This window comes from Sapajus apella, unplaced genomic scaffold (genome assembly GCF_009761245.1).
Source record: "Sapajus apella isolate SASKATOON/1434 unplaced genomic scaffold, GSC_monkey_1.0 scaffold149, whole genome shotgun sequence".
NCBI classification, from domain to species: Eukaryota; Metazoa; Chordata; class Mammalia; order Primates; family Cebidae; genus Sapajus; species Sapajus apella.
This window is the reverse complement of record NW_022437089.1, coordinates 1,014,187-1,037,206: the sequence shown is the minus strand read 5'-3', so window position 1 is coordinate 1,037,206 and position 23,020 is coordinate 1,014,187. Positions and strand designations below refer to the sequence as shown.

At 53.5% G+C, this 23,020-nt stretch overlaps 3 protein-coding genes and 1 non-coding gene across 13 annotated transcripts in view; 1 reads left to right on the top strand and 3 right to left on the bottom strand.

Annotated features, from left to right (window-relative positions):
* The window catches only part of TAZ (tafazzin), a 10,092-nt gene extending 6,797 nt beyond the window's left edge, over positions 1-3,295 (bottom strand). For 5 of the 7 annotated variants that reach the window (XR_004264761.1, XR_004264760.1, XM_032265282.1 and 2 more), the window contains exons 1-4: positions 2,865-3,294; positions 2,604-2,732; positions 1,445-1,490; positions 1,129-1,214 (exon numbers count right to left, since the gene is read on the bottom strand). Coding sequence is in view for 5 of the 7 variants with exons in the window: in XM_032265282.1 (XP_032121173.1) it covers positions 1,129-1,214; positions 1,445-1,490; positions 2,604-2,732; positions 2,865-2,973 (370 nt within the window). In the remaining 2 variants the exon portion in view is untranslated. Of the gene's footprint in view, positions 1-1,128; positions 1,215-1,444; positions 1,491-2,603; positions 2,733-2,864 lie in introns of all 7 variants that reach the window. The other 2 variants (XM_032265280.1, XM_032265284.1) reach the window with 2 other exon arrangements.
* A 1,776-nt stretch (positions 3,296-5,071) lies between these two features.
* Positions 5,072-15,367, top strand: DNASE1L1 (deoxyribonuclease 1 like 1). 3 transcript variants are annotated; one of them, XM_032265276.1, is made up of 9 exons: positions 5,072-5,461; positions 5,772-5,842; positions 11,566-11,778; positions 12,138-12,226; positions 12,304-12,393; positions 13,539-13,639; positions 13,783-13,895; positions 13,975-14,223; positions 14,319-15,367. In XM_032265276.1, exons 3-9 carry the CDS (start codon positions 11,644-11,646, stop codon positions 14,451-14,453), a joined length of 912 nt encoding a protein of 303 aa, XP_032121167.1. In that variant the 5' UTR covers positions 5,072-5,461; positions 5,772-5,842; positions 11,566-11,643; the 3' UTR covers positions 14,454-15,367. The 3 variants fall into 3 exon arrangements, with proteins under 3 accessions (XP_032121167.1, XP_032121168.1, XP_032121169.1); XM_032265277.1 differs by lacking the exon at positions 5,072-5,461 and adding an exon at positions 5,517-5,535; XM_032265278.1 differs by lacking the exon at positions 5,072-5,461 and having other exon boundaries at positions 5,652-5,842; positions 12,307-12,393.
* Positions 15,368-16,484: 1,117 nt separating this feature from the next.
* RPL10 (ribosomal protein L10) lies at positions 16,485-19,444 on the bottom strand. Of its 2 annotated transcripts, XM_032265273.1 has the most exons (6): positions 18,881-19,444; positions 18,050-18,108; positions 17,849-17,956; positions 17,510-17,648; positions 16,774-16,936; positions 16,485-16,694 (listed from the first exon to the last, which is right to left on the bottom strand). In XM_032265273.1, exons 1-6 carry the CDS (start codon positions 18,901-18,903, stop codon positions 16,542-16,544), a joined length of 645 nt encoding a protein of 214 aa, XP_032121164.1. In that variant the 5' UTR covers positions 18,904-19,444; the 3' UTR covers positions 16,485-16,541. The 2 variants fall into 2 exon arrangements, with proteins under 2 accessions (XP_032121164.1, XP_032121166.1); XM_032265275.1 differs by lacking the exon at positions 16,485-16,694 and having other exon boundaries at positions 16,817-16,925.
* LOC116541283 lies at positions 16,985-17,119 on the bottom strand. Its single transcript, XR_004264773.1, has one exon. It is a non-coding gene; the product is annotated as a small nucleolar RNA SNORA70 (small nucleolar RNA).
* Positions 19,445-23,020: the final 3,576 nt, after the last annotated feature.

The following is a 23,020-nucleotide window of genomic DNA, read 5'->3' as shown; positions in this document are numbered from 1 at the left end:
TTTTTTTTTTTTTTTTTTTTGAGACGAAGTCTCGCTCTGTCACCCAGGCTGGAGTGCAGTGGCACAATCCCGGCTCACTGCAACCTCCACCTCCCAGGTTCAAGTGATTCTGCTGCCTCAGCCTCTCGAGTAGCTGGGACTACAGGCATGTGCCACCACACCCAGCTAATTTTTTGTATTTTTAGTACAGACCAAGTTTTACTGAGTTAGCCATGATGGTCTCAATCTCCTGACCTCAGGTGATCCACCTGCCTCGGCCTCCCAAAGTGCTGGGATTAGAGGCGTGAGCCACCACACCCGGCCACAATTCTTAATAGGATTATCCTATTACCTTTACATTCTATATACAACTTATACTTTCTACCTTTCTCTCTTTTTTTAAAAAAATATTTTTATTTTTAAAAAGACCAGGTCTCACTATGTTGCCCAGGCTGGTCTCAAACTCCTAGACTTGAGTGATCCTCCCTCTTCAGCCTCACAAAGTGCCAGGATGGCAAGTGTGACGCGCTGTACCTTTCTCTCTCCAGCACCTGGCATGTCCTTGCCTGTGTCTAACACCTTTCCTCTCATTCTCTGCTTGGAAAAATTCTGTTCCCGCAGAGGAAAGAGCAATCTGGATTCAAATCCTGGCTTTGCCACCTCCTCACCCCATGACCTTGGGCCAGCTGCTTAACCTCTCTGAGCCTCCCTATCTGGAGAATAGGGATCAAAATGGCCCCTATCCCCTGGGGTTCTCACCCCACAAGCCTGTTTGTTCTCCTAGAAGCAAAACGCCCTGGCCTGCAGGCACATGCTACTGCCATCATGGAACAATGACAATGCACTGTTCTCAAAGAGTCTCTTAGTGACCTCCCTGAGAGAACGGGGTATGGATAATACCTCCTTGAATTCTAATGCCAAGGCTCCGGGTCCACATGATCCCTGGGCAGTTGCAGAGAATTGAGGGCTCTCCAGGGAGCTGTCCCTCCTCCCACAGCCTCTGCCCCTTCTGCTGCCATGTGATGAAGCTGGGCCTCATGCTGGCTCCTGGGCTCCCTGCCCACATGGGTCCCTCCAAAACAGAGACACTGGCCACCAGCTTTCCTGCCCCAGAAGAGCCTCCCTGCACTCGAAGGAGGAGCAGCTCACCTCGGCACACAGGCACACACTTGCCCAAGCTGAAGAAGTGGGAGTGCAGCTCCTTGGTGAAGCAGATGTCTGCAGCTGCAGGGGTCCTGAGCAAGGATGGATGCAATCAGTCCTGTCCCCTACACCCCACTCCACCACCCTGCCCCCAGCATTGGCATGCAGAAGGGAGGCACAGGGGGAGGGCCTATAGGGCCCCACCCCATGCCCTGCCTGGACTGCTGGACGCCACCTCCTGGGCAGAGCAGGAGGAAGGCAAATCTGGGCAGAGGCAGGTGGGGCCGGCCGGGCCCACTTCGAGGGGCCCATTCCTCCTCACCAACGCATCAACTTCAGGTTCCAGATGTGGCGGAGTTTCAGGATCCCTAGAGGAGAGGAAAGGCTTCATGCCCCAACTTTCCTTATACCCAGGCAGTGCCTTTCCTTCATCCCATTTCAGGGAATGAGGGACAAGGACAGCAGCACTACCATTTCCCTACAGCCCAAAGTGGCATCTTTCAGACACTTAGTCCGGACCGTTCAGCTCTCCCTGGCTCCTCCCTCTCCCCCCATCCTCCACATCTTACTCATCATTGCACCTGGACTGCCTACCTCCCCAACATACTTGGACGGTGGCCATTCTTCTATACCTCTCCCTGTACTGTCACTGCCACCAGCCCAGTCTAGGCCACTGGATGTCTCCAAGGTCTCCTTCCTGACTTCTCAGGAGCCACCTGTGGCATCTCTAGGCGTTTCTCCACCCAGCAGCCAGGGTGAGCTCTGAAGGGCTGCAGTGTGGCCAGGTGGGTCCACACGAGCTCTAGGACAGTCTAACCCCTCTATTCAGGAGTGGAGGCCCCGTGTACCCCTCCACCCAGCCATCAGTTCATCGGAGCCAAGCAACTTCCTGTGAAGTCAGCAGAGCAGGAACTTCTCGGTGTGGCAATCAGGTCCCCACACAGGGCTGGCTGAAGGGTACAGGCCCAGCGAGGGGCAAACCTGGAGCTAGGACACTGGGTTTCCAGTCCCTGGCTCAGAACTTCCCTCACAGGATACCCTATTACCAACCCCAATTTTTTCCCAAGACTGTGGGGCCCTGGATGGTTTAAAGAACAGAGATTTTACCGAGTTAGCCACGATGGTCTCAATCTCCTGACCTCAGGTGTTCCGCCTGCCTCGGACTCCCAAAGTGCTGGGATTACAGGTGTGAGCCACCGCGCCCGGCCAAAATTCTTAATAGGATTATTCTTACCAAGTTTAACAGCCTGACGCTAAAGGAGCTGTAAGAACTGCTCCATTCCCCAGGCCCTGTGCAAATAATGCTCCCTCAGGGGATGCTGCAGGAGCCACACATCAAAGTCTAGCCCTGAGGCAGAACACCCAGAAACCAGTATCAGGGCTCCATGAAAAGGCAGCGAGAAGGGGTTTGTTCTGAGGAATTTGGGCCCCTCCCGAATCCTCGTCCTTCCCACCCCTGCCCCGCGCACTGGCCCAGGTACCCCAGAGATGAGGGTCATCCATGCAGGACTGGTGATTGGACACGGTGATGAGAGGCGTGGCCGGGCCTCGGTTCTCGATGAGCTCGTACAGCACCTCCTTGTTGTGCACGGTCAGGTGGTTCATGTACTCTGGCGAAGAAGGAGAGGTCAGACGCTCAGGTTTCGCCTGCCAGGCCAGGGCCGCGGCGTCCCCTACCATGAGTCCAACTCTGGCCGGGCGTGGGTACCCGGGCGGGCCTGCCTCGGCCTGGGCCAACTCACTGGTCCAGAAGCAACTGTAGGTGCCCACCAGGCCCATGACGACGCTGCTGGCCAGGGTCCAGGTGAGCGGCGGCACCGCGGGGAACGGCCACTTCACGTGCAGGGGCATCCCTACCCAGCCGGCGGCCGGCGCTTCCCGCGCCCCGGGCCGGCCTGTGGGGCGCCTCTAGGTCTGCGACCTCGATCGCTGGAGACACTAGCCCCTGACAGGCCGGCGCACAGACGGACAGGAGGCGCGGCGCGACTGGGGACTGGACCGAGGTCCTTTCGCATGTCAGGCCGGAGCCTCGCCCGGCCCGGCTCTCTCCCCACTGAGGAGCGGTCGCTGTGGTCACAGGCCGTGGGTGCGCTGCGGAACAGGCGGGAACGGGAAGACGGCCGCTGGCGGACTGGCCCCGCGCACCCGCCAGAAAGCGAGCCTGCGCCGGTGCCTGGCTTCCCGCCGACTGTCGCAAAGCGAGCCCGGAGCGCTTTACGGCAGCGAGCCCAGCCGGGTGACCACTGGAAGGGGCCCCGGGAAGGGGCCGCCCCCGCAGTGCTCCGGCTTCTCGGCAGCCATTTCCGCTAGTCTTTTGTCTCTAGTATTTCTGTTTTTTGTTTGACACACGGTCCAGGCAGACTCAGGCTGGAGTGAAGTGGTGCGATGACGGCTCACTGCAGCCTCGACCTCCCAGACTCGAGCGATTCTGCTGTCAGCCTCCTGAGTAGCTAGGACCAAGAGCGCGCGCCACCACGCTCGGCTAATTTTTGTATTTTTAGTAGATACGGGGTTTCACCATGTTGGCCAGGCTGGTCTCTACTTCCTGACCTCATGTGATCCACCCGCCTCCTCCTCCCAAAGTGCTGGGATTACAGGCGTGAGCCACCGCGCCCGACCATGCAAACAATTTTACATAGTTACAGTACTACATGAGACTATGTATATGTAGCAATATATAATCTACTTTGTGGCAGAATATACAATATATACAGCAATATATTGTGTATTGTATGTAACACAAGAAGCAGTTTTTTGTTTTTAAGACGGAGTTTTTCACTCTTCTCACCCAGGCTGGAGTGCAATGGCACCATCTTGGCTCACTGCAGCCTGCGCCTCCCAGGTTAAAGCGATTCTCTTGCCTCAGCCTCCTGAACAGCTTGGATTACAGGCAAGCACCACCACACCCAGCTAATTTTTTTTTTTTTTTTTTTTTTTTTTTGTATTTTTAGTAGAGACGGGGTTTCGCCATGTTGGCTAGGCTGGTCTCGAACTCCTTACCTCAGGTGATCCGCCTGCCTCGGCCTCCCAAAGTCCTAGGATTACAGGCATGAGTCACCACGTCCAGCCGAGAAACAGTATTTTATACCACCTGATACATTCACAATGTTGTCAGCTACTACCTCTAGTTCTGAAACATATTTGTGACCCAGAAAGAAAGCCCCCTATGCATTAAGCAGCCAGTTTTTAATTTCTTATTTCTTTTTTAAGACAGTCTCGCTCTGTCGCCAGGCGCCGGGCTGGAGTGCAGTGGCGTGATCTCAGCTCACTGCAACCTCTGCATCCCAGGTTCAAGCAATTCTCCTGCCTCAGTCTCCTGAGTAGCTGGGACTACAGGCGTGTGCCACCATGCCCAGCTAGTTTTTGTATTTTAGTAGGGACGGGGTTTCATGTTGGCCAGGATGGTCTCGATGTCTTGACCTGGTGTCCGCCTGCCTCGGCCTCCCAAAGTGCTCAGATTACAGGCATGAGCCACCTCACCCGGCCCAGTTTTTTATTTTTATTTTATTTTTTATTTTTTGAGACAGAGTTTCACTTTTGTTGCCCAGGCTGGAGTGCAGTGGCACAATCTCGGCTCCCTGCAACCTCTGCCTCCCGGGTTCAAGCAATTCTCCTGCCTCAACCTCCCGAGTAGCTGGGATTACAGATTTGTTCTACCACGACCGGCTAATTTCATATTTTTAGTAGGTACAGGGTTTCTCCATGTTGGTCAGGCTGGCCTCAAACTCCTGACTTCAGGTGATCCTCCCGCCTCTGCCTCCCAAAGTGATGGGATTACAGGCTGAGCCCCCGCGTCTAGCCTCCATAATTTATTTTTAAACCATAATTTATTGATTTTTAATACTTTTTCCAGCCTTCTGCCTATCACCACATCCAATCCATTCTCTGCAACTATCCCATGAGGGGCTGAGTGGATCCGACCCCACTGCCAGCTCACAGACCCCGCTGGAGCACCTCAGTTGTCCCAACAGTGTCACTGCAGGACCCCACGGGATGTTGGACTGCCAGCTCCCTGGGTCTCCTCCTCTGTGGAGCAGATCCTCAGTCCCCTTGACCTCACAACCATGGCCAGATCGTGTTCGGACTGTCCCTCACTTTGGGTCTCCTAACTCAGGAGTGTGCAGCCACAATGAGACTCAGCACCTGAGAACAGGGACAGAAGACTCGTGTCCTTGGGGTGCCCGGTCTCGCAGCGTTGGGCACGACTTCTAGCTACTGCGCATTCCCCAGCAGCTCCTAATTGGGTACCTGGACCGGGAGCTGAGCAACGGGCTGGGCGAGTGAAGCTTGGTGTCTCACTCAGGCGCCAGCTCCTCCTTGCCCCTGGGCCATGGCACAGGTAACTGCTCATTAAGGGACTGCTGCTGCTCAGCCGCAGAGACTGCTGGCCTGCCACGCTTGAGTGACTCACAGGTCTGTCACGTCCTGCTGGCCCGGGAAGGCGGGATCTGGGTGGGAAGGTGGGCGGGCAGGTCAGCAGTTCCCAGGCGCAGCGTTCGCCCTCCTGGCCGGTGGCGGGGCGGAGCCGGGGCTGGCCTGCTGTAGGCCAGGGTGGGGCCTCCGGCCCGGCCCGGCCCTTCCCGGCCGGCCGGGTGGCTCAGGAACACAGCCTCTTCCTCTTTTTCCCCTTCCTAACCCTACCCAGGCAGGAGCTGCTCTTCTGGAGTGTCGAGATCCACTTAAGGATGAGGCAGACTTGGTGACAAGCTGGTCTGAGCAGGTATGGGAGCCCCCTGGGGAGACAGAAGAAGGGAGGAAGTTGCCTTCTGCCTGGGAAGGGCTCGGGAGGGGGAGGAAACCCCATGGCTCCAGCCAAGGCTGTGTTGACAGCCAGCGTTTGGGGCAGATGCCAGCAACAGTTGCCCTCTGGTTCTTGCTGATAGCCCTCGTAGGGGTCCCTGACACCAGAGCCGCCAAGGCTGCCTGTACCAGCCCAGAGCTGCCCACATGCCCACAAATATCCCAGAATAGGCACCAGGGCAGGGAACCCAAACTAGCATGAGTGACAGAGCAGGTGGTCAGGGAGAAACAGACATGAAACCTAGCCAGGAGAGAGAAACCGCAACAGAGAGACAGATAAGGGAAGACAGAGTAGAGGGGGAAGGTGAGACAGACAGGCAGAGCCTCAGAGACGCAGGAACTGAGGCCGAAGAGAAGGTGACAGTGTGGTGGAGAAAAGCAGGCAGAGCAGAGGAACTCATTCCTCAGGATGTAAGCCACATGGACAGGGCGTGGAGCAAGGGGCTGAGCCCAGCAAGGTCAGGTGAGCGTGAGACAAAGATAAACCGAGAGAGAGGGGAGCTCCAGCTGCTGAGATGAATAAGAAGGGCTCCCCAGTGGTGACAGAAACAGGGGAAAGAGGCTCCATCGCAGGTTGCAATGGGGAATATTTGGCCATATCTGAGATCTGGTTACATGCACATGCCCTTGTATGCAGCAATTCACTGCTGGGAGTTTATCTTAAAGAGAACACCTCACAAGTAGGGAGGCAGAGATGAACGAAGATGCTCCTGCAGTTGCTAATGAAGGTGAAAAGCACTGGGGTCTCTAGCTTGCTGGCCAGGCACGGTGGCTCACGCCTGGAATCCCAGCACTTTAGGAGGCTGAGGCGGATGGATCACTTGAGGTCAGGAGTTTGAGACCAGCCGGGCCAACATGGTAAAACCCTGTCTCTACTAAAAATACAAAACTTAGCCGGGTGTGGTGGCACACGCCTGTAATCCCAGCTACTCAGGAGGCTGAGGCAGGAGAATCGCTTGAACTTGGGAGGCGCAGGTTGTCGGGAGCCGAGATTGCACCACTGCATTCCAGCCTGGGAGACAGAGTGAGACCCCCTCTCTTCTAAAAATACATTTAAAAAAATTAGCTGGCTGTGGTGGCACACACCTGTACAGTAGTCCCAGCTGCTTGGGAGGCTGAGGCAGGAGAATCGCTCGAACCTAGGAGGCAGAGGTTGCAGTGAGCCGAGACCACGTCATTGCAGTCCAGCCTAAGTGACAGTGAGACACCTTCTCAAAAAAAAAAAAAGTTAGCTTGGTGCGGCAGCATGCACCTGTAGTCCCAGCTACTCGGAAGGCTGAGGCGAGAGGATCACCTGAGCCTGGAAGGTGGAGGTTGCTGTTAGCTGAGGTAACTTTATCGCCCTCCTGCCTGAGCAATGGAATGAGACTCTATCTCAAAAAAAGAAAAGAAAAAGTGGACTAGGCCAGGTGCAGTGGCTCAGGCCTATAATATCCCCGCATGTTGGGAAGCTGAGGTAGGAAGATCACTTGAGTCCCGGAGTTTGAGACCAGCCTGGGAAACATAGACTTCAGAAGGCTGCAGTGAGCCGTGATGGCACCATTGCACTGCAATCTGGGTGACAGAGCAAGACCTTGTCTCAAATAAATAATAAAAGAATAAGCTTGGCCGCTTGTGCACTGTTGGTGGGAATGTAAAATGGTGCAGATCACCACGGAGACCAATATGACAGTTCCTCAGAAAACTAAAAATAGAATTCATATGATCCAGCAATTCCACTTCTGAGTATATGCCCAAAAGAACTGAAATCAGGAACTCCAGATATGTATACCCTTACATTCATAGCAGTACTATTCATAATAGCCAAAAGGTAGATGCGACCCAGGGACCGTCAACAGACACATGAGGCTGGGGCACCAGTGCTCTCATTCCTGCAGCCTCAGCACTTGGGAGGCTCAGGCAGGAGAATCACTTGAGCCCAGGAGTTCAAGACCAGCCTGGGCAGCATAGTGAGACTGCGTCTCTACTTAAAAAACAACAATGAAAACCAGATGGATGAATGAATGAACAAAATGTGGTCTACCCAGACACCCAGACAATGGAATATGATTCAGCCATGAAAAGGAAAGAAATTCTGACATGTGCTCCAGCAGGAATGACCCTTGAGGACATTTTGCTCAGTGAAGTGAGCCAGTCACAGAAAGGCAAATGCTGTAGGATTTCACTTTTTTTTGAGACAGATTCTCACTCTGTCGCACAGTCTGGAGTGCAGTGGCAAGATCTTGGCTCACTACAACCTCCACCTCCTGGATTTAAGCTGATTCTTCTGCCTCAGCCTCCTGAGTAGCTGGGATTATAGGTGCATGCCACCACGCCCAGCTAATTTTTGTGGTTTTTGTAGAAAACAGGGTTTTACCATGTTGGCCAGGCTGGGCTCAAACTCCTGACCTCAAGTGACCGGCCTGCCTCAGCCTCCCAAAGTGCTGGGATTACAGGCATGAGCCGCTGCACCTGGCCATGTAGGATTTTAATTCTTTTTTTTTTTTTTTTTAATCTTTTTTGAGATGGAATTTCGCTCTGTCGCCCAGGCTGGACCGCAGTGGTGCAATCTTGGCTCACTGCAACCTCTGCCTCCTGGCTTAAGTGATTATCCTGCCTCAGCCTCCCAAGTAGCTGGGATTACAGGCATGCGCCACCATGCCTGGTTAATTTTTGTATTTTTAGTAGAGACAGGGTTTCTCCATGTTGGTCAGGCTGGTCTCGAACGCCCGACCTCAGGTGATCCACCCACCTCGGCTTCCCAAAGTGCTGGGATTACAGGTGTGAGGCACCGCACCTGGCCGGATTTCACTTCTTTTTTTTGGGGGGGGGAGGGGTTCACTTCTATTAGGGATCTAGAGTAGTGAAGTTCACAGACACAGACAGTAGAATGGTGAGTGCCAAGGGCTAGAAGAAGGGGAATGGGGAGTTAGTTAATGAGGACAGAGTTTGGGAAGATGAAAAGGTTTTGTGGATGAATGGTGACAATGGTCACACAACACTATGAATGTGTTTAATGCCACTGAATTATACACTTAAAAATGATGAATGTGGTCCATTTTATGCTATGTGTATTTTACCACAATTTAAAAAAAGAGGCCAGGCTTGGTGGCTCATGCCTATAATCCCAGCACTTTGGGAGGCCAAGGCGGGCGGATCACCTGAGGTCAGGAGTTTGAGACCAGCCTGGTCAATATGGCAAAACCCCACCTCTATTAAAAATACAAAAATTAAGCCAGGTGCGGTGGTTTACACCTGTAATCCCAGCACTTTGGGAGGCTGAGGCGAAGGATCACGAGGTCAGGAGTTTGAGACCAACCTGGCCAATACGCTGAAACCCTGACTTTACTAAAAATACCAAAATTAGCCAGGCATGGTGGTGTGTGCCTGTAGTCCCAGCTACTCGGGAGGCTAAGGCAGAAGAATTGCTTGAACCTGGTAGGTGGAGGTTGCAGTAAATGGAGATCGAACCACTGCACTCCAGCCTGGGTGACAGTGTGAGACTCTGTCTCAAAAAAAAAAAAAAAAAGTTAGGGCGTAGTGGCTCACACCTGTAATTCTAGCACTTTGGGAGGCCAGGGTGGCTGGATCACAAGGTCAGGAGTTCGAGACAAGCCTGACCTGCGTGGTGAAACCACGTCTCTACTAAAAATACAAAAAAATAGTCAGGCGTGGTGGTGTGCACCTGTCATCCCAACTATTGGGGAGGCTGAGGTAGGAGAATTGCTTGAACACGGGAGGCGGAGATTGCAGTGAGCTGAGATCGAGACACTGCACTCCAGCCTGGGTGACAGAGCCAGACTCCATCTCAAACAAAAACAAAAACAAAACCAAAACAAAACAAAATTAGGCCGGGCACCACGATGACTCACACTTGTAATCCCAACACTTTGGGAGGCCAAGGAGGGCAGATCACCTGAGGTCGGGAGTCCGAGACCAGCCTAACCAACACGGAGAAACCCTGTCTCTACTAAAAATACAAAAAATTACCAGGCGTGTTGGCGCATGCCTGTAATCCCAGCTGAGGAAGGAGAATCACTTGAACCTGGGAGGCTGAGGTTGCAGTGAGCCGAGATCACGCCATTGCACTCCAGCCTGGGCAACAAGAGCGAAACTCTGTCTCAGAAAAAAAAATACAAAAATTAGCCAGGCACGGTGGCTCATGCTTGTAATCCCGGCACTTTGGGAGGCCAAGGTGGGGAGATTACAAGGTCAGAAGATGGAGACTATCCTGGCCAACATGGTGAAACCCCATCTGTGCTAAAAATACAAATATTACCTGGCGGCAAGTGCCTGTAATCCCAGTTACTTAGGAAGCTGAGGCAGGAGAATCACTTGAACAAGGGAGGCAGAGGTTTCAGTGAGTCGAGATTGCGCCACTGCACTGCAGCCTGGTGACAGAGCGAGACTCCGTCTCAAAACAACAACAACAAAATACAAATATTCGCTGGGCGTAGTGGTGCGCATCTGTAATCCCACTACTCAGGAAGCTGAGGCACAAGAATCGCTTGAACCGGGGAGGTGGAGGTTGCAGTGAGCCAAGATCTCACCACTGTACTCCAGCCTGGGACACAGAGTGAGACTCTGTCTCAAAAAGAATTTTTTTTTCTTTGAGATGGAGTCTCGCTGTGTCATGTATGCTGGAGTGCAGTGGTGCAATCTCGGTTCCCTGCAACCTCCACCTCCCAGGTTCAAGTGATTCTCCTGCCTCAGCCTCCTGTGTAGCTGGGATTACAGGTGCACGCCACCACACCTGGCTAATTTTTGTATTTTTAGTACAGACGGGGTTTCTGCATGTTGGCCAGGCTCCTCTCAAACTCCTAACCTCATCCGCCCACCTTGACCTCCCAAAGTGTTGGGAATACAGGCCTGAGTCACTGTGCCCAGCCTAAAAAACAATTTTTAAATGAAAAGATGCTGTCAGACCGGACACAGTGGCTCATGCCTGTAATCCCAGCACTTTGGGAGGCTGAGGCAGGTGGATCACGAGGTCAAGAGATCAGAGACCATCCTGGCCAACATGGTGAAACCCCATCTCTACTAAAAATAAAAAAATTAGGGCTGGACGCGGTGGCTCACACCTGTAATCCCAGCACTATGGGAGGCCGAGGCAGGCGGATCACGAGGTCAAGAGATCGAGACCATCCTGGCCAACATGGTGAAACCCCGTCTCTACTAAAAATACAAAAATTAGCTGGGCGTAGTGGCGTGCGCCTGAAGTCCCAGCTACTCAGGAGGCTGAGGCAGGAGAATTGCTTGAACCCGGGAGGTGGAGTTTGCAGTGAGCCAAGATTGTGCCATTACACTCCAGACTGGCACCTGGCAACAGAGTGAGACTCTGTCTCAAAAAAAAAATTAGCTGGGTGTGGTGGTGTACACCAGTAGTCCCAGCTACTCAGGAGGCTGAGGCAGGAGAATCATTTGAACCTGGGAGGCAGAGGTTGCCGTGAGCCGAGATTGCGCCAGTGCACTCCAGACTGGCAACAGAGTGAGACACCGTTTCAACAAAAAAAAAGAAAAAAAATGCTGTCAAGCCATACACACACACATCAGTAGGTGGCCACAGGGAGAAGGGTTGGGAACCTGTGGGCCGGCAGCTCTGGGAGGCTGGTGCTGGGCAGCAGCTAGTACCCCTTTCTCTGTTCCGTATCCTTGCCCTTCCAGAGCCAGAACTGAGCCCAGCTGAGAGTGTACCCTGGCGCAGCCTGGATTCCTGGGGGGGCCCGGCAGCCACACACAGCCATGCACTACCCAGCTGCACTCCTCTTCCTCATCCTGGCCAGTGGGGCCCAGGCCTTTCGCATCTGCGCCTTCAATGCCCAGCGGCTGACGCTGGCCAAGGTGGCCAGGGAGCAGGTGATGGACACCTTAGTGCGGGTAGGTTCATCGCTTCAGGGAAGCTGTGTCCCTAATCACCATGACCCAAAGCCCCCAGCCCTGCCTGGCCAGGGGTATGTCCCAGAGAAGAGGGGACAGGAAGAGGGAAGAGGTGTGGCGTGGAGATGCAGCACGGGTGCTTGGCTTGGCCACCGTTGGGCTCAGTTGCTTCCTCTGGGAAGCAGGCGGCATGTGGGTAGGATGAGTCTTCTGGGGCCTTTCCAATCCTACTGCTTTCTGTGGGCTGCAGCCAGTGAGCCTTAACATTCTTGGCCACAACAGTGCCAGTTTCCTGGGCCCATTGCCTCTTCTCAGGGCAGCTGGCACTGAGTCAGGCTGGCCTTCCCGGTGTCTCGCAGATCCTTGCTCGCTGCGACATCACGGTGCTGCAGGAGGTGGTGGACTCTTCTGGCAGCGCCATCCCCCTCCTGCTTCGAGAACTCAATCGGTGAGGAAGGCTCTGTGGGTCTAATCAGGGGCGCACCCAGAGTCTCGAGGCCCTGACTCCGCCTCCCCTTTTGTTGGCAGATTTGATGGCTCTGGGCCCTACAGCACCCTGAGCAGCCCCCAGCTGGGGCGCAGCACCTACATGGAGACCTACGTGTACTTCTATCGGTAAGCATGGAGCTGGCAGTGCAGTGGGGAGTGGGGGGAGGGGCGTCCTTGGCCCTAATAGTCCCCAGGGCCATAGGCCCCCCATCCTGGGACAGCCTCACCTGCTTAGCATGTTTTCTCTTCTCAACACCTTTTATTCTGGGCTCTTCCCATCCTTAATCCCCAACAGAGTGTCCATAGAGCAGGAGGCCTTCCTTCTCCAAGCACAAACATGGAGTCCCTCCTCCTCTCTCCTGTGGTAGCTTCTGCTCCTGGCAAGAGGCTCCGTGCAGGGCACTTATGGGCCTTGGGTAGATCAGAGCTCCTAAGTCCCTGGGAGGACAGGCTGGTGTGGAGCCCTTTGGAGTCAGAATCCAGAGGGCAAGGGAGGCAGGCTGCAGGGAAGAACTAATTCTTTATATAAATAAAATTACATGAGGTCTGGTATTTGCTCCAAAATAACTGGGTAGGCAGGGTACAGTGGCTCATGCCTGTGATCCCAGCGCTTTGGGGGCTATGGCGGCAGGATCACTTGAGCCCAGGAGTTCAAGGCTGCAGTGAGCTATGATTGTGCCACTGCACTCCAGCCTGGGCAACAGAGCAAGACCCTGTCTCCAAATAAAAAGATGACATCAAAGTGTCCAAATGACAAAATGTACTATACTCAGTCCGGGGAATATTATTCAGCCAGAAAGAGGGATGAAGCACAGACACGTGCCACGGCATGAATGAACGTGGAATACATTGCAGGAACTGAAAGGCCACAGATGATCTGATTTCATTTGTATGAAATATCCAGAATAGGCAAACGTACAAGATAGAGAACAATTAGTGGTTGTAGGGAGAATGGCGAGTAACTGGTAATGGATGTTATGTTTTTCTTAGGGGTAATGGGTGATGACATTTTAAAATTGATTGTAGCAATAGTTGCAGAGCCTTGTGAATGTCCAAAAAAAACGAGTTGTATACTTGAAGCAGGTGAATTTTATGGCATATGGTCTGATTTTTTTTAAAGTTCTAGAGACAGGGTAGGAGGGTTGTGCCACATTGCAGATGTTGGTGGAGGGTTAAGATTAGAGACAGGCCCCTCCCTGAGTGCCGTTTGACACTTGCAAGCCAAAATCAGTGACGTGGGGCCACTGCTGCCCATCTCTTGGTCCTCCCAGGTCACATAAAACACAGGTCCTGAGTTTCTACGTGTACAACGACAAAGATGATCTCTTTGCCCGGGAGCCATTTGTGGCCCAGTTCTCTTTGCCCGGCAAGGGTAGGAAGGGAAGAAGGGTGGGCTTGGTATGTGGGAGCAGAAGGGTGGGTTCTGGCTGGCTCCACTGGAGACTTCCTCACCCAGAGGGGCTAGGGAAGAAGGGCCAGGAGTGGATGGCAGCCCTCGGTCCCTGGGCCTTGCAGTCCTTCCCAGCCTGGTTTTGGTTCCACTGCACACCACTCCTAAGGCCGTGGAGAAGGAGCTGAATGCCCTCTACCATGTGTTTCTGGAGGTCTCCCAGCACTGGCAGACCAAGGTAGGTAGGCCTGGGCAGTTTGCACGGGAGGGACAATAGGGCGGCTCAGTGGCCAGCCCGATGGCTGCTCTGTCTTTAGGATGTGATCCTGCTTGGGGACTTCAATGCTGACTGTGCGTCACTGACCAAAAAGCGCCTAGACAAGCTGGAGCTGCGGACGGAGCCAGGCTTCCACTGGGTGATTGCCGATGGGGAGGACACCACGGTGCGGGCCAGCACCCGCTGCACCTATGACCGCATCGTGCTGCACGGCGAGCGCTGCCGGAGCCTGCTGCACACTGCGGCGGCCTTTGACTTCCCCATGAGCTTCCAGCTCACCGAGGAGGAGGTGAAGGGATGAGGCCAAGGAGGGAGGGCAGGAGCTGGGTCACCGGGAAGCCCCTCAGCCCCAAGCACTGACACTGCGCCACCACCCATTCCCAGGCCCTCAACATCAGTGACCACTACCCCGTGGAGGTGGAGCTGAACCTGAGCCAGGCGCACAGTGTCCAGCCTCTCAGCCTCACTGTTCTGTTGCTGCTGTCACTCCTGCCCCCTCAGCTGTGCCCTACCACCTAAGCGTCCCCACTCTAGAGCCTGCTGCCTTTTAGGACTCAAACCGCAGCCTCCCTCCATCTATCCAACTCTGTGACTGCAGTCCGCCCCCATCTTTTGTTTGATTTGGCTCTTGTTTTTTGGTTGGGCTTGTGCCTAGATTAGGAGAGGAATCCAGGGTATCCAAGGCTGAACTCATGCCACCTGCCAGGTAGCGTAGTATCAGGAGTGGAGACAAAGTGGGCTCCGAGTTGGGGGAGGGGAAGGGAGGGCTCAGAAAGAGGAATCAAGACTTTGTATGACAAGGACAGTTACTGAGAACAAAACTCCCGATGGGTGAGATATGGCACTAGTGCATATGCCAATGGGCCGTCTTTATTGTGGATTGGGAAGAATCACCAGGAAATCATGAAGCCCCAGTAGCTACAAGGAGGGTGATTAAGCCACTCCATCAAACCACTTCCCCGAAACCAGCAAACACAGGGAAATATTTCAGCTCATTGTAATCTGGTGAGCACTGCAGTCAGGCCTATCATAAGCGCCACACAGCCGTGCTTGTGCCACCTGGGTGCTGTCGTCTGGGTTGGCACAGGCTTCAGCCTGTCTGGCAAGGTCCAGCCAAGGCTGGTTAAGGCAACAGGTGCACACAAAAAATCTGCACCAGTTATGTAACTGCAAAAGCTCCTATTTGAACCCAGGAGCCCCAGGAAAGGGGCTGCAGGACAGTAAAATGTGAGTAATGTGCCGAGTCCTCCCTCCCCACCTGCCACTGCCCAAAAAGAGCAGTTAACAGGCCATGTATTAACTCTGATCACATTTATGATACGGAACCATTGCCCCAAGGTAAACAAAAATAAAGTATTCCCAGGTATGTTTGGCAAAAAAAATAATAAATGAAGGTAATTAAAAACCTTAGAAATGGCTGTAAATTGAGATTATAAAAAAACAGAGGCCTCTTGGAAGCCACAGGCTGGGGGCTGGGGCCAAGTGGGCCACCATACCCCAGCTCTGGAACCAGAAGCCTTTGGAGTTCCTGTCCCTGGGCCTAGATGATCAGACCACCCACTTAGCACTGCTCTCGTTCTGCTGCTCCCCCAAAGGTCATTGCTGTTCTACAACAGTTCAACTCAGACATCCAGGATCCCCAGGCCAAAGCATGCCACATCTATCTGTTCCCAGGTCTTTTTGTTACAAAGGAGCAAAGGTCAGCCCAGACCAAATGATGGTGAGGGCTCTGGGAATGCAGGCTGTATAAAGGGTAGGTGCATGGGGCTCAGGAGGCTGCTAGAAGATAGGCAAATCCCAGGTGACACCATCAGTACCTGGATGATTCCGGAGACTAGCTAAACCAGATGGCTGAGACCACGCCCAGCATGACAACATCTACCCTTGCTAAATAAAGGCTGCTACTGGTCAGCCTCTAGCCCACAAGCTCTCTTCATCCCCATGTGTTGTAATAAACAACACAATCCGGCGGGGCGCGGTGGCTCAAGCCTGTAATCCCAGCACTGTGGGAGGCCGAGGCGGGTGGATCACGAGGTCAAGAGATCGAGACCATCCTGGTCAACACGGTGAAACCCCGTCTCTACTAAAACTACAAAAAATTAGCTGGGCATGGTGGCGGGTGCCTGTAATCCCAGCGACTCAGGAGGCTGGGTCAGGAGAATTGCCTGAACCCGGGAGGCGGAGGTTGCGGTGAGCCGAGATCGCGCCATTGCACTCCAGCCTGGGTAACAAGAGCGAAACTCTGTCTCAAAAAAAAAAAAAAAAAAAACACAATCCGAGGCTGACTTCAGCCCAGGACTGCAAGGCTTTGCTGCAGCTGTGCTTTATGAAAAGCACTTCAGTGCTTTTCAACCTACTGCCTAGGACCTGGGGAGGTCCAAGTCAAGTTCCAGAGTATACAACTGACACAAGGCCACCAGCCCTAGCCCTTTGCTGCCTCACGAGCAGGGCTGAGTTGTTAACCAGTTTCTGAAGTCGAAGGGCAATGATGACTCCAAGGTTCTCAGATAAGTTCCTTCCCCCTCAAGAATGCAGATACAAAGACATAGGTGGACAAGAAGTAAATTTATTGGTTCATATTATAAGGGGGCAGCACAGTGGAAGCCCTCATGAGTGCAGGGCCCGCCACTTGTCCAGAGGGCCACGATTGGGGATGTACTTAACCCCACAGCCATCTGGGATGAGCCGCTTCTCAGCCACCATGTCTTCAAATTCATCGGCATTGAACTTGGTGAAGCCCCACTTCTTTGAGATGTGGATCTAGGGGGCAATGGAAAGAGCTGAGTCAGGAGGCCTGCGGCAAGGTAAGGTGGGAGAAGGGGGCTGCACCACCACATACCTTCTGGCGGCCAGGGAACTTGAACTTGGCCCTGCGCAGGGCCTCAATCACATGCTCCTTGTTCTGCAGCTTGGTGCGGATGGACATGATCACTTGTCCAATGTGAACCCTGGCCACAGTGCCCTGGGGCTTTCCAAAGGCACCTCGCATTCCTGTTTGGAGCCTACATTGGGGCAGTGCAAGGTCAGACACATGAACATACATCTGGAAGCCCTGTCTCCAAGGTCCCTTAGAGCAACCCATACAAGAAACAGGCTGCATACACTACCAAGGAAGCTGCTGTTTGCAGCCATTGCACACTGGGCCCCTATGAGGAAAGGAACCCAGTCGGCTTAATTGGCTGCAGAGGATCCCAAGAACCACTGATACACCCTGTAAGGCACCACTGGGCTCCTCTGCCAGCTCTACCTGCTTGCTGGCAGATGGCTGTCATCAAGCTCAAAGCAAGGAAAGCCATTCCCACTACAAGTGTTTCCCTTCACCTGTGACTAAGAGGTTGCTACAACTTACTCATGCTTTCTTGCTTGTATCCACAACGGTCCATAGGAAGGAAGGAGTCCTACTGAGTGACCACTGAAAGTCACTTGCCAGCTGTGTCCTGGCTTTTCTAGTAGTCAGCCATGGTGGCTGAGTCACTGGGGCCACCTCTATGCTCTGACAAATTAATGCAAGCCTAATAATGTAGAGGCTCCAAGTTATGGGACAACTGCCTCTAAAAGCCCCAGACCAAGCTCACCTGTCAGCCCCAGCACAGGACAACATCTTGTTGATGCGGATGACGTGGAAGGGGTGGAGCCGCACTCGGATATGAAAGCCATCTTTGCCACAACTTTTCACCATGTACTTATTGGCACAAATTCGGGCAGCCTCCAGGGCTAGGTAGGGGGGAAGGAAAGCAGCAAAGTGAGAGAAGACAGTAGAGAAACATCCACCATGACCATCTCCAGCTCGGGGGAAATGTGTTGGCTGAGTTTTGTGAAAAGGCTCAAACTCCCAGTACCTGTGCAGTACATGCGAATGGGGCCGAGGGAGCAGGAGGACAACTGGGGGTGATTTGCAGAGAATCCAGCCTTACCTTCAGAGGAGAGCTGCTCATATTCATCTGATACCATGTGGCCACAGAGCGGAAACTCATCCACTTTTGCCTTCTTCCGCCCCAGGTCAAAGATGCGAATCTTGGCATCTAAAAAAGGATTGGGTAAGTGTGCAGGGGGTGTCGCAAACGGATGCTGGGTCAGTAGGGCCAAGCTAGTGCAGCAGCTCTTCCACTACTTACCAGGGACACCTCGGCAGAAGCGAGACTTTGGGTACGGCTTGTTCTTACAATATCGGTAACTGCAGGGAGTGGAAAAACCCAGGTCAGGTGAGGTTCACAGAAAACTCAACCATCAACCCAAACGAGGGAATGCACGTCCACTTCTAAGCTGCTTCCCTTCAGGGAAATGAGCTCCAAAGCAACACTTCGCTGCTGCAGCACAGAGGGCACCCAAGTAGAAACATAAAAGCCACTTTTTCCGTTACTTTGTCTTACACTTCCTAGAAAGTACACACTTTGCAACAAGTTTTCCTAGTTAAAAATGCTCTCTCAGACACTGTGTACTACAAATTCACCGCATTATCATTCCACAGCTCAGGTCACCCAACTGAAGACTTTTGGGCTCGTGGCACTAAATCCACCTCCGAGCCGAGTGGAAAGGTGTCTGGTGCCTGCCCCCTGTCGGGCACACGAGGCGGCTGCACCCGTTTTCCCGGGACTGCCCTTCACGTCCGAGAAGGCACGCGGCACGTCGCCCGGAAATAAGACAGGGAACGCACACAAAGGCCCCGAGAGGGTATCTAGAGCCCAAAAATGCGGCGAGCTTGCAAGACAGAGGGAGAGATATGAGGGGAACGTCGCTTCCACATCGACACGGGAATGAAGGAACAGACAGTAATACTTAAGACTTAAAAAGAATCGGGGGATGTGAGGCAAAACATAGGGTCAGTTCCAAAGACAGGGCCGCCGCGGGGGGGGGGGGGCTCCACCTCACAGGTGCTTTCAGGGGCCAAAGGTAGTTCTTTCCCCGCTCATTTCCCAGCTGTTAAAGTACATGGATTCAAAACTCACCAACGGGCGGGGCGGCGGCCCATAGCGACACCAGGATCTTCAGTGGCTGCAACGAAAGACAGCGTCGGAACGGAAGACGGGAACAGGCCTAAAACCAGCGGTCAGAACCTGCAAGGGCACGGCCAGATACCACAAGCGCGCTTACTCACCGTGCCTAAGGAAAAGAGGCGCTCCTACGCCTGCGCATGCTTTATATACACGGTCTATCTTCGCGCGTAAGAACCATAGAGTCCTGGCGAAGGCGGATAGACGCTCTGTCAGACGTCATGACCATAGACGCGGGCGTAGCCTAGCACATGCGCAGAGTAGAGAGGTGGCCGGGTACCGGGGCCGCGGGCGGCCAGCTGACGAATGGGGCTTCGCCACCTGGTCTCGAGAAGCCCGCTTCCGGCTGGCCATCTTGGGCGTAGAACTCTTGCCCTAGGCTTTGCTGTTAACTATGACAGACGTATATTTCCGAGAATGGAAAAAAGGAAAGTACCCCTGGGTGGGCCTCCCAGCGACCGCGAAAGTATCCCCGAGCTTGCGCGGGCCCCGGACACGCGCTCCGTGCCTCTTGCTAGGCTAGAGGGCCCGGCGGTGAAGCACCATACCGGGCCCTAGGCCGGCGTTCCTTTGTCAACTCGGGAGGCCGGAGCAGCAGAGTCGCCCCCTAGACCCATTCCCCGACCAGAGAGGCAGGGCTAGGAGCCGTGCCCCGTATCCCCGTTTGCTGGAGACCCAGGGTTCGCACATTGTCGCGGGGAAGACGCCGAGAAGTCTCCACAAAGATCCATGGCCTGGGAGACCCCGGGGGCATCACTAGGCCCGCTCCGCCCACCCTGACCCGCACCCTCCCGGCCAGCTGCGTCTCTGGCGCCGCCTCCCGTGAGCAGCTCTGGCTTCGACGCCGCCCCGCCCTTTCCACTCCACTGTACTCTGAGTGCCTCGAGGCGCGTCTGGGGGTCGTGGGGAAGCACGACCGCCCCCGGCCGCCCACGGGGTAGCATCTAGGGAAAGGTGCGCAGAGAGGGAGGGCATCCTGGGGGAAGTGGCGTTTGGAGGTGTCTGTCTACCATTCTGCAGGTGGGGTAACAATGTCTTCCTGTCCTTTCACAGAAGGACGGGAGGGAATCCTGCTCGAGCGCACCTGTTTTCCAGGATGATATGCCGCTTTAATAACTGGCTGCAGGTCCCTTTGAAAAAAGCTTGGAACGGTTTCTGGTGTGCACTTGCAGCCACCGTGCAAGGTCCTTCCCAGGGGAACCTAGCCTCCCTTTCCATCATGGGTCTCTGGATCCCAGCGGTGACTTAGGTGACTGGGTTCGAGGCTGTAACAGCACTGGGGCAATACAAGTCAGGGATTGCGGCGGGGCGCGGTGGCTCACACCTGTAATCCCAGCACTTTGAGAGGCAGAAGTGGGTGGATCACTTGAGCCCAGGATTTTGAGACCAGCCTGCACAGCATAGTGAAAAAACACCTCTACATACATTAAAAATTAAAAATTACCCAAGCGTGGTGGGACACTCTAATCCCAGCTACTCGGGAGGCTGAGGTGAAAGGCTCGCTTGAGCTCAGGAGGCAGAGATTGCAGTGAGCTGAGATCGGACCACTGCACTCCAGCCTGGGTGACAGAGCAAGACTCTGTCTCAAAAAAGTCATATATGGCTGAGCTCGGTGGCTCACGCCTATAATCTCAGCACTTCGGGAGGACAAGATGGGCAGATCATGAGGTCAGGAGTTCAAGACCAGCCTGACCAACATGGTGAAACTCGGTTTCTACTAAAACGACAAAAATTAGCCAGGCGTGGTGTGGCGAGCCTGTAATACCAGCTACTCAGGAGGCTGAGGCAGGAGAATCGCTTGAATCCTGGGAGGTGGAGGTTGCAGTGACCTGATCTCATGCCACTACACTCCAGCCTGGGCAACAGAGCAAGACTCTGTCTCAAAAAAAAAAAAAAAAAAAAAAAAAAGTCATGTATTTGGGTCCCAGACCTAGAACATTCCAGGTTATACCTCAAGCAATGCTGTGGTAGCTTACCACTCTGTTTCATCCCTAGAGACACTGCTCAGTCAGCCCTTCCCAGAGATGTCTGTGGGCAAAGGCATTCTGACTGAATCTATGTCCATGCTCACCTTTATGATAGACGTGGCCACTTTGTCTTGAACAGACTAGAGTTGTGACATGCTCTCTTCTACACCATGGTTCTGAATTTTAATTTTTTTGAGACGGAGTCTTGCTCTGTTGCCCAGGCTGGAGTGCAATGGCGTGATCTCTGCTCACCAAAATCTCCGCCTCCTGGGTTCAAGAGATTCTCCTGCCTCAGCCTCCAGAGTAGCTGGGATTACAGGTGCGTGCCACCACGACCAGCTAATTTTTTGTATTTTCAGTAGAGACAGGATATTGCCATGTTGGCCAGTCTGGTCTTCAACCCCTGACCTCGTGATCCACCCACCTTGGCCTCCCAAAGTGCTGTGATTACAAGTGTGAGCCACTGCGCCCGGCCTTACACCACGGTTCTGTTGTCCCCTCAGGGAGTCCACTTCAGTATAGCCTACAGAGGAGAGCACCACAGATCTCTACAAGGATGCAGGTGCTCTTACACTACGGCCGGTCTCAGTGTGTCCGTGAAGACAGCATCTTCTCGATCTTCCCAGAAAACACAGTTGGGGGAAACATTCGCATATGATGAATCTACTCAAACATTAGCCTTTCCTTAAGCCTTTGGATTTCCTCCATTACCTCATACCAGGTCCACCAAACCCATGAACTGCAGGCCACTACTGAGTTCAAGCTTCAGTCACCTAGGCAAGTGAACTATTAGCGTTACCACCACCTGCATGAACACACATTGAAACTGGAGTCTGTAGTGAGTGGTCACCAGTCAGTGCATTCAGCCCACTGAGACTCATGGTTCACTCTCTTAGTGTAAGCGCCTGATAATCCACTCCTACACATATTTCCCTAGGGCTCTCATTCCAAATGAAAGGCAAATCCTCAAAATTCTTGTTGATGTGGCATCTATTTTTTTTTTCTTTTTCTTTTCTTTTCTTTTTTTTTTTTTTTTGAGATGGAGTCTTACTCTGTCACCCAGGCTGGAGTGCAATGGCACGATCTTGGCTCACTGCAACCTCTGCCTCCTGGGTTCAAGCAATTCTTCTGCCTCAGCCTCCTGAGTAGCTAGGATTATAGATGTGTGCCAACACACCCAGCTAATTTTTATAATAGAGACAGGGTTTCACCATGTTGGCCAGTCTGGTCTCAAATTCCTGACCTCGTAATCTGCCCACGTCAGCCTCCCAAAGTCCTGGAATTACAGGCATCAGCCACTGCATCCGGCCCTCTTTTTTGTTTGTTTTTTGTGATGGAGTTTCGCTCTGTTGCCTAGGCTGGACTGCAGTGGCGTAATCTCAGCTCACTGCAAGCTCCGCCTCCCGGATTCAAGCAATTCTCCTGCCTCAGCCTCCCGAGTAGCTGGGATTACAGGCACACCACCACGCCTGGGTAATTTTGTACTTTTAGTAGAGATGAGGTTTCACCACATTGGCCAGGCTGGTCTGAAACTCCTGACCTCAGGTGATCCACCTGCCTCAGCCTCACAAAGTGCTAGGATTATAGGCGAGAGCCACCGTAGCCAGCTGCAGCTATTTTCTACTAAGTCAGACATTGTGTTTCGCCCCTTAGAGTGCAGTGAGATTGGACACTGGTTCTGGGTCTAATGGAGGGTTTCATGTTCTAGTTGGGGAGTGTCCCCTCCCAAGGTTCCTGCCCAGGTAAAGTTGTGACAGAGTTCTCCAGCAAAGAAACACTAGTCCCCCAGATGTGGAAGGCTGAGGCCCTTTCACCGCCAAGGGAGGCTGGGAGACTGGGAGCTTCCCCCGTTGCCTAGTCAGTGCTGGCTCATGTGACCTGGACCCCAAGCCACACTTGACTGGGCTGGTGGGGCTGACAGGCACATAAAATTCTGCCTACAGGGCCACGTGTGGTGGCTCACGCCTGTAATCCCAGCACTTTGGGAGGCTGAGGTGGGCAGATCACTTGAGGTTAGGAGTTAGAGAACAGTCTGGCCAACATGGTGAAACCCCTTCTCTAACAAAAAATACAAAAAATTCGCTGGGCATGGTGGTGCACTCCTGTAATCCCAGGTACTCGGGAGGCT